The sequence below is a fragment of the Hippichthys cyanospilos genome, chromosome 1 (genome assembly GCF_059441005.1).
Source record: "Hippichthys cyanospilos isolate Australia breed blue-spotted pipefish chromosome 1, RoL_Hcya_1.0, whole genome shotgun sequence".
Classification (NCBI taxonomy): Eukaryota; Metazoa; Chordata; class Actinopteri; order Syngnathiformes; family Syngnathidae; genus Hippichthys; species Hippichthys cyanospilos.
In genome coordinates, this window is record NC_142369.1 from 20,214,404 (window position 1) to 20,225,000 (window position 10,597).

Genomic DNA, 10,597 nt, shown 5'->3' on the forward strand with positions numbered 1-10,597 from the left:
TTTTGTTTTGTTTTGTTTTTGGGGGGCAAATAAACGGTGTGGGAGAACAGTAGGTTTTTGTCTGTGTTGTTTTGTTTTGTTTGATACATATTCATTATATATAACAACTGGGAATGCAGATGATGATGGAGCTGACAGCATTCATGACATATTGGCAGTAGTAGAACTGACTTTGACTTTTTGTGCCTTACTCATTTTGTACAAGTATGTATAAAAGATACACAGCATTACGAGTGTGCTAGTAGCTGTAAAAATCAACATATCATGGACAGTGGTGAAATATAAAATATCTTCATACTGAACTTAAGAAACGCTTTCAGGTATTTCTACTTTATCTGAATAATATTCATCCACATTTTGAATTTAACTGCGAACATTTGAAAACAGCTATCTTTCTACTCATTTGTTACAAGAGTAGGTTGGTTACGTTTTTTAAACCTTAGATAAAAGATATACTGTAAATAAGAGCAGTAAAACCATTGAAATATTGATTGATTGATTGATTGATTAATTGATTGATTGATTGGTTGATTGATTGATTGCTTTTTCCACTTGCTTTCAACTGAAAACGACTTCACCATTGATATGGATTTTTTTTAAGTGTATTTACTGCTTATTTCATATTCCACAAAAAAAATATACAGAATACAGTTTTTGGACTTGTGGGGCCATGTAGAACAATATTGCAAGAATTTTGGAGGGAGTTGACTTTCCCCTAAAATAAGTTGCACATGCTATCCAATTGTGAGTCTCTTCAGCTCTATTAAGTGTGAAATGCAGTGTACAGCATACCACTGTACATTTACGGACAATGAAAACTGATGTCAGAATGTTGGATTAAAGCAAAACAGCGATCTCTAGCGACTGTAGTTTTAAAATCCTTTTGTCATCCAGTAGATGTCAGCATCACACTGTTTCTGAGACACTATTAGAAATTTAAAACTGGAAAATGACATGTTAATGCATGCAAAGTAATGGCATCCATATTGCCTATATCTGCACATTCATGACTTTTGAGCAATTCCACATTGCCCTTTATTTGTACAGATGGGGTCAGGCTTACCTCTCTTTTCATTTGAAGGTGCATTGAATTTCTTATAGGTCAGCCAGGCCATTGACGTTAATAACAATGGGTATAATTGTACAAACTGCGCTGTTCGTTCACGCAGTATGGCAAAGATGGAAATAACCATCCGTGTAACTACGCGCAACACAAACGTGAGACTACTGTAGTAATTTTTACTAAGTGTTCGTAAATTAAACCACTCTGGGATTCACACGCACACACGTCCTCAAAGGTACGCCACTGTACATCTCTCCTCCACGATTGGGTGTCACTTTGTCCAAATAAACGCCCCATCTCTGCAATGCCACTTGGAGTAGTTTCACAGGGAAATCTACTGCACGCGGCACATCGAGTGCCAATGATTTTTGCTTTCCTCACCTCACCCCCATGGTCAAACTCTGTCCTGTCAACTTCAAGGGCATGCTGCTGCACATAAGAGCGGCGATCAAAAATCAAAGCATCAACTCATAAAAGATCCTAACTGAATGTGTTGTATGCTATGTGGGACACATTCGGTTTTCGGCGTGCTGGGATGGAAATGAATAACGTCACCATAGGAAACAGATCCCCTGTGCAAACTTTCCTTGTTGGACCGTAAAGAAAGAATAATCTCATGACAGAGGTCCTGCATCGCCAGAAGGCCTACATATCAAACGTTTGGAAGTGCCCTCTAATGCAGTGTTTTTTCGTTATTGAAAAATTCCTGAAATCTGGATTATAATTCGCTGACCTTGTCTGAATCCCCGTGTTAAAAAAAAAACACATCACTTTTCAGGAGACCACCAAAATGACTATTGAGTGTTGAACTTTCCTTCCTTCCTTCCATCGATCCATTTTTCTATCGCCTCTTATCCTCACTAGGGTGGACGTTTCTTCAACCATATTTGGTTGTGAACTTCAGTGAGCGTTTTTCAACACTTTAAAACAGACCAATAATTGCTTGAAAACGCACGTATGGAATGAACAAGAATATACATTTCTGGAAATAAATATAATAAATAAACCACCACAATGTGACTTATGATGTTTTGGGCTGACGCTAGTATAACAGGCCGACACAAGTCATCTGCATTCAGAAGAAACATCGTTGGGATTATTTGCTAAAGTTAAAAACAAGTGAACATACTAAACATAATGTGTTTAAAAATGTAGTTTCCTTAAAGGGGACATCTACTGCCCAGATAGCAGCTTTCGACATCATGCACGCACATGCACCACATTTTGCTGCTAAAGGCAAATCCAGCCACGAGAAACAGACACACTACTTGATTGGAGAGCACTCTGGCGCTTAAAAGCTTTATTTTGTTTCCCTTTATATTTAGAATATGTTGCGCGGATGGGGGCAAAATGTAACACCATTATGGATGCCTACTTCAAGCTGTAATTCCACAGGAGGACTCCTCTTTAATTAAATGAATAATGTGCGCGCGGTGGGCGCATTACCAAACAAACAGGACCTCCTACCCACGGACCATTCATGGGGCCATGTATTTGGATGCGTAGGCTGCCGAGAGTGTGTGTGTGTGTGTGTGTGTGTGTGTGTGTGTGTGTGTGTGTGTGTGTGCTCGGTGTTTATGTCACGGAGGCCACCTACCCACTCTGGAACAGCACAACACGTTTCATTTCATTTCGGGGGCATGACGCAAGCAGACTATGCAATTAGGTACTTGACCTCGGCATGAGCAGCAGGCCACAAGGGATGCCGCGAGGGGGCATAAGGGCTTTTTACATGGGGAGGGACGTGCTGCATGGTGCATAATGCAGTGGGATTTAAACGGAAGTCAAGTCATGATGAAAATGCATGAGTACAGAGCGTTACAGCTGCAGCGTTTGCGGTGAAAAAAGGTTGGAGGTAACTCGGCTCAATTACGTGTAGATCGTTCGGCACAGAAATGGGGGAGTCCAGTCATGCCCCTCATGTGTCATTTTGCACAAAAAGCCCTTAAAAGGTCAATTAGTCAATCCCAATGTAACTTTTACTTTTTCAAGTCGAAATCGCAATGGTATCTTCCCAAGGTGATGGACTCAACTTCATTTGAAGTCAACTGATAATTGTAATAATTTGGATGTGTCCAAGTCTGTTCTCTTAAAGCTTTTCCCTAAAACATCCACCATAACCTTGGCATCTTTATTTCCATCACCTCGAGCAATTCTCTTTACGTCGTACCTCATTGTCAGCCTCAGCAGAATATTGTAGGAAATATTGGGACTCCCAGGACCCTATCTCTGAAATGGCAAGCAAGTGATTATGTAAGCAATGCAAAGGCTTCTGCCACCACAAGATCCAAATACATGTCTTTTGTGTGGCAACAACTGAATGAAAAGTAGAAATAGACTTGTTAAGCAAAGTGTTCCTCACGGATGACATGATGATCTGCTATAAGGCAAGGAAGAGCCAGTATAGCCCTGTTAAATATATGTACAGCCATGATGGTAGTCCTCACTGCTATATATGTGTGTCTGCTTGATATTATTTGTGTAAGGGAAATAGTCAATATAAAGTGACAGAATTCACATTGAACTATTATTGTTATACTATTATAGTATTATACACATAGTAGTCAAATGATTGATTTGATTTTTTTTTTTTTTTAAATATTGTTTTTACTTTATACTAAGTGCCCATATTTCAGTTAAAACTGGATATGTCCAATCAGAAAGAACAAATATTTAACAACAAAGACAAATATTTTAAAATTATATTTTTTGGAGCTTTAATTTCAAGCCTCTGTATATATACATATGCAGAGAGAGAGAGAGAGAGAGAGAGAGAGATAGGTAGATAGATGTAGATAGATATACATACATAGTAATGATTCCTCACATTATTTATCAACAATTTAACGAGGTAGAAAAAATACATGTCTATATGTGACACTAGTGTAATTCAGTAAATCGCTTGTGTTTACTTTTCAAATATTTTTTAACAACATTATCAGAAAAATCACAATGTCCAATCACAGGTCAGCTATTTTTAGAACGGACTCACTGGGTACATGGTCCCTCAGTGTTACCTAATGCCTGCAATGTTGATGACCCCTCATGAAATGTATAGAATTCAGTTTTTATCTAATGCAGTTGAATAAATCTTTCACAACACATCCATGATAACAGTAATCACTGTTCCTTTTGTAGAATGATGGTTTGAACCTCGTGAAGTACACATATCAATGCCCATGATTCATAGATTCGAAACACCGACAGATATGTGCATCTGTAATATATTGATGTTCACTGAAGCGAGTCATTCTTCATAAAGAAGACTTTCTTTTTATCCAGAGGTCCCGATGTTATGACTTTGCATCACAAGAGTGTAATAAAAAGTCTATTCATAAGATCCACAAGTAATCACATGGAATAGTGCCCGGAGTCTTTGAATGTACAGGAACTGTGTGAAAATACAGAAAAGAGAACAAGCAAGTCCTTCAAGCTAAAAATAAGTAGTGGCCCTAAATGATTGAGAATGGAATACAGTAAACAAATGAATATTTTTATCATAAGGTTATCTGTGCAACAGAGATAACATCCAAGCCCTTTAAAACAGAAAACTGTTGCATGCGAGTTTTGGGGTGGGGGTGGGGTTCTTTCTCAGCTAACTCTGGAGCAAGAGGAGAGATCGTATGGATGGGTGGTTGGATGGCTACAAGGATGGTGCACCACTGGGTGGTGTCGGTATTTCAAGATCCACACTTCTCAGTGAAAGGGTGAACGCATTCCCCGCTATTAAGAATATCCACCCCCTCCTCCCTTTTTATGGTAGCAACTTTCGGCGAGCGGTCCCTGCAAAAAAATAGGTGGATCCTCGACAAACCATGCTTTTTTTGTTTCATTTGGATGGACAGATTTGTAGAACAAGAACAAGATTCTCATGTGTTTGACTCCATCATTTTGCTCTTAACACATGGATGCTTTTATTGTCACTAACATACTGACTAGAGGATTTGTAATTCTTAGATAATTAATATCCTATACGTACAAGCTATTCTTAAATTAGTTCAATATTGTTGGCATTATCACAGAAATGGGCTTTCTTAACTATTAGTAGATAGACTATTGGTATTAAAATAAGGCCTTGTCTACATGTAACTGGCTTATTTAAACCCGCATAGTCTCCCCATCGCTGTTGCTGGTTGTTTATTTAAAGAAATCACGTCCATATGAATCCAGCACAGTGTGGTTTCATTCACGTACAAGCATGCCAAGTCGCTAAGCGGCAGTAGTGTCGCCAAATTCTGTCCAATCATAAAAATCTACCGCCTCTGACATGTCCAATCAGGAACCTCCGCCTCTGATGTCACCGTTATCATTACCGTGATGACGCAAATCTCCAATTGAAGCTACTTACACACAACCACGAAAGCGGAGGCTTAGAAAATTTCCATTTTGGCCGGAGGTTTTGGAAGATTTGGTTTTGGAGAAGAAAAAAAAAAAGCCCGGCCACATATGGCAAATGGGGAAAACCGGAAACATTTACTGCCAGTTTGCATGAACTCCGGCTATGTGTGAATGAATTATAAAAAGCATTTACATGTAACTGGGTGGCTTGATGGAGCAGTGGTTAGCATGTCCCCCTCCCAGTTAAGGGACCATTCCAGCTGGCTCCGGCCTTCCTGTGTGGAGTTTGCATTTCTCCCCAAGCCTGTGTGGGTTCACACTAAATTGTTATCTGCCAATTTAGACACTTACCAGTACTTATATTTGCTCAAGAGAAAGGAAAAAAAAAGATAGTGTAATGAAAAATGAGTATTCAGTATAACATTTTGTTGTACAATGGGCACCAGGTTTTGTTTGAACAAAGACCCTTTGAATGAGGTGATCTTGACTGATATGTGAGTTTAACACAGACACATATTCTTGTCTTGTCTTCTTGAACTTCCTCCCTTCATAGCCTTAAGTTCGTCAACACGCCAACCCAACTTGGGCCATGTGGCCCCTTGCAGCATCTGCCTTTTACTTAGTGCAGATCGGCTCAGAATAATCACTGTGAACACACTGAAGCAATGCCAGTCCCTACTTACCTGTACGTAGACTGCTCTGCTAAGACACGAGTTTTTCAAGCTTAAAAAAAAAAAAAGAAGACAATTTGTTTTCCAGCCTAAATCCTATGAAATTCCACAGCAATCGCTATATTTAACACCACAAAGTTAGCATTAACATACTGCACCCTCCATTATTATTGACCCCCTTGGTTAAGATGTGTTAATAAGCCTTATAATTTTTTTTCAGAAGCATACTCTTACAATAAAAACTATATCTTTAAGTAGGCTATACATCTACTCAAAAATGTCTGGATCAGATAGTTTTATTTTTTGCAACAACTTGACAAAATAAAAGCTGAGTAAATTCAGACATCTTCATAGAATAGTATCTTGATGTATGGGCTTATTTCACTTGTAATAATAACTTGAATTACAAGTTAACTTTGCCCATTGACATCAATGCCATCAAATTGAGTTACTTATTTAATGTTAATGAACAATTATGCTATTCCATTACCATCAAAACACATCTTATTTGCTTGTACCTAAAATCGTAGCTCACAATAAAAAGTGAAAAACTGAAAAATCAAGTCCAAAACTTCAAAAAGTTTCCTCAGTGGGACTACTAGTGAACTAAACCTAACTGAACACGCTATTTCCTCAAAAGGGCAAATGGCTTGAAAGACAATTTTAGCTTTCTTCTCTGCCGATATTGTTTGAATTTGTAAAGCGTCAGATGAAGAGATTCTTATGTGCGGGAAAAGCTTCCAAGGGCCGAAATTTACATATCAACAGGTAAGTTATTTCAAAGATAGAGTGATGAGAATTCGTTCGGGTAATTGACTTTTCTGTTTGTAATAGTCTAAGCATGCTCTTTTGAAGCTGCAAAGACAAGCACTGATCTGAAGGAAAGCCTTCATGTTCATTGTGGGAGTGAGTGAATGAGTCCAAGTGGGGGTGGTGGGTTTTAGCCATGTCTATCAGGAAAAGTGAAACTTCTACTAATGACTACTACAGTGGTTCTCAATCTTTTTTTTTTTATTGATGTACGCCCTGTGAAATGTTTTTTTTTTCAAACCAAGAGCCCCCTAAATTAAAGCACATAAAACAGAATATGTTGCCACCTGATTCATTAAACTTTGAAACTACATATGTAGTCAGATCTCTAGCAACTCCACAACATAGTTTGTGTAACACCATCAGTTTTATTTTTTTTTTTTCCGCTGAAACATTGTGTCATTTTTCTCTCTCTAAGTTTTACATGGATGCACATTGACATTCATTGTGCATCCATGTAAAACTTAGGGAAGAAAACGCATACAACATTTTGCAAGGCATCACTGGAGTTTATATTTGAGTTGCTTCATGCTCCAATTAGTTTGCTTCTAATTTGAAACAAAATGGGCTTTACTTTAGCTGATACTTGAGTAAACCTTGCTAAAATGTCACAAACCCATTTTTTTTTTTTTTTACGTTATCAGCAATTATCTTTAAAGATATGTGTTTTGTTTAGAAACAGAACTCTGAATTCAGTATAATGGCCCTTTGAAAAAATCTAGGAGAAAAATAATTTCAGCAGTACAACATAATCACATGACACATTCTGAAATTATGAAAAGGTCAGTTAGTTTTTATTATGAAACAATTACAAACTAAACATTGAGCTGACGTCATTCCTATGAACTAGAATCAACTTATTTATACTGTATATTTGCAAGGGTCAGCAGCTTCCATTAACTGCTAATTGGCTAAACTGTCCTTTTGAATGATCTATCTGTGACTTCATCCGGAGTCCAGAGAGGGAGAAAGCGGCTCTGTGAAGGGAAGTGGGGGGTTCGTCGGGAACGATTTAAGATCCCGTGACGCCTACAGCTACGCCGTGACGTCTGCCGCTCTAAAAAGACGCGCAAGAGGAGAGAGAGAGAGAGAGAGAGAGAGAGAGAGAGAGAGAGAGAGAGAGAGAGAGAGATGGGAGGCAACCCGTCTCAGGTCCACTTCTCAAGTGAAGATGCGCTTCAGAACCTGACGGTGCGCGCCATAGCAGCCGCTCCTTCGTGGCGTCAACTCGCGCGGGGTGTGGGTGAAAAAAGAAGAGGAGCGACAAGGAACAATTTGTGTGACCTTTTTATGGGATTTCACCAGTGAAAATTGCGCATTTTGCGGCTCCAGACGCAAGACTCAAAATCAAGTTAGCGGACTAACTCGAAATAACTCCTTTCGTTCTGCTATTTTATTAGCGTGAACGAGTGTAAATAATGTAATGTATCAGCTTTAATGACTTTTTATGAAGTGTTGTTTTCCCAAATGAGGCATGTCAGCAAGCAAGGACGCACTGAGATACGTGACAATACTTTTTTCCCAACAGTTGGATACCGACAGATATTTAATTAGCCCAGGAAAATAATTTATAAGCTGTCAAAGTTAGTTACGCGGGATTCGGTAAATGTGGCAGGGAAGATTTAGTGTTTTATGGAGTCAGGGTTTTTCTCATTAAGAGGCGTTAATCGGTGTCCTGACGCAACAAGACCGACGCATGTTCTGTGATCATACAATGGACTCGAAAGCCGCGTCGTGGAGGATGCAAGGGAGCTAACATTTGGAGAAAAACCACAGACGACAACAACAAAGGTAAACATTTGCAAATGATTACAACTGAAATTGGGCGTCTGCAAAACAGCTTCAGTCCAATGTTGATCATTTATCTTCAAATGTGAGCTGTTTCCTTTGATGAATAAAATGAATAAAATAAAATGAATAAAAGTTCATTGCAGACAGTAATGGACGGTTGCTGTTATCTGAAAAGCATATATCTCCCAATTGTTGTTGCCGACAAACCAAGAAATATGGATATAATATTAGTCGCTGCTTAACAAAATAAAAACGTGTCTCCAAGCCTTATTTCTGAAAAATTGTAGGGAGAAAAAAGATAAGTGAGCTAAAACATGTTCACTGTAAAAACATGTTAAGTAATATTTCATTGATATCATCATAATAGCTCAAATAGTTGATTTCATTTCAAAGGGGCTAAATATTTTTGTCCATAGAGACTCCAGGAGAAGAGACCAAAGCATGGCCTCTGCTCCGGAGGGTGGCTGCTCCTTGGAGCTTAGCAACTGGAATGTGAGCGGTGCCTCCGTCCCCTGCAACCAGAGCGTCCTCAAGCTGGCGCCGTACTCCCCCGAAGCCACGGCGGCCTTCGCCACAGCCATAACCCTGATGGTGGTCTTCACCATTGTGGGGAACATCATGGTGATCATCGCCGTGTTGACAAGCCACTCCCTGCGAGGGCCACAGAATCTCTTCCTAGTGTCTCTGGCTGCGGCGGACATTTTGGTGGCCACACTCATTATCCCCTTCTCTTTGGCCAATGAACTTCTGGGCTACTGGTACTTCAAATCCCTGTGGTGTGAGATCTATTTGGCCTTGGATGTGCTCTTTTGCACCTCCTCCATTGTGCACCTGTGTGCTATCTCTCTGGACCGCTATCTGTCCATTTCCAGGGTCACCTACGGTCGCCAGCGGACTCCCAAACGCATCAAATGTGCCATCGTGGTTGTGTGGCTCATTTCCTCCATCATCTCCTTCCCTCCGCTGCTGTCCCTCAACAAGTCAGAGGTGGGTGACCTCGCGAGCGAGAGGGGACCCCAGTGCCAGCTAAACGACGAGCGCTGGTACATTCTTTACTCCACCATCGGCTCGTTCTTCGCCCCATGTCTCATCATGATCCTGGTCTATGTAAGAATCTACCAAATCGCTAAGCAGAGAACAAGGTGCCCGCCAGGGGAACCCCGCAAGGACGGAGTTGGCGCCGCCACGCCGAGTCAGTCCAAGCGGCAACTGCAAGCCAACGGCAGGGATGACGACGAAAGAACATCTTCCCCCAAGAAAACATCGAATGCCAGACCCCCCACCCTCGCCATTACCCCGTCCCTTTCAGGAGGGCAGGAAGAACCGTCCCAGGATCCCAACCCAAATAATCTGCAACCTCCGCCCCCCTCTCCAGCTATGAGCCCAGTCACCGGCTCCGTAGATACTTCTCTGCACCCGCCCCCCGCCGTCGCCTCTGAACCTCAATCGGCTCCAAACAAGACTAAAGCCTTAGCCAAGAAATTCAAGCGGCAAAAGCAAAGCAAATCCGACAATAACAACGGCGACAGCTCCAGCACAGATAGCGAGGCCAGCAACGGAGGCGGTCGGGGCAGCACCAGCATGCCGGGCTCACCAGCAGGAGGGGGCATCCACTCCCCGGGTTCTGTCAAGCGCTACAGGAACATGATGGCCACTTCAAAGGGGTCTCGGCTGGTGCCGGGGAGGAAGTCCAAAATTGACAACAACCCTGGGGCGGCTCGGCGCAAAGCGATGGTCAACCGAGAGAAACGCTTTACTTTTGTCCTGGCTGTTGTCATCGGCGTCTTTGTGGTTTGCTGGTTCCCCTTCTTCTTCTCCTACTCCCTCCAGGCGGTGTGCCCTGAAACCTGTGCCATCCCAGATCCGCTCTTCAAGTTCTTCTTCTGGATCGGTTACTGCAACTCCTCCCTCAACCCGGTCATCT

The 10,597-nt window shown here is 41.2% G+C and overlaps 1 protein-coding gene across 1 annotated transcript in view; it reads left to right on the forward strand.

The window, feature by feature from the left end:
• Positions 1–8,074: 8,074 nt before the first annotated feature.
• Positions 8,075–10,597, forward strand: part of adra2b (adrenoceptor alpha 2B) — a 2,979-nt gene continuing 456 nt past the window's right edge. The window contains exons 1-2 of the mRNA XM_088419412.1: positions 8,075–8,673; positions 9,090–10,597. The exon at positions 9,090–10,597 is cut by the window's right edge and continues 456 nt beyond it. Coding sequence (XP_088275538.1) covers positions 9,115–10,597 — 1,483 coding nt within the window. The 5' untranslated portion in view covers positions 8,075–8,673; positions 9,090–9,114. The remainder of the gene's footprint in view (positions 8,674–9,089) is intronic.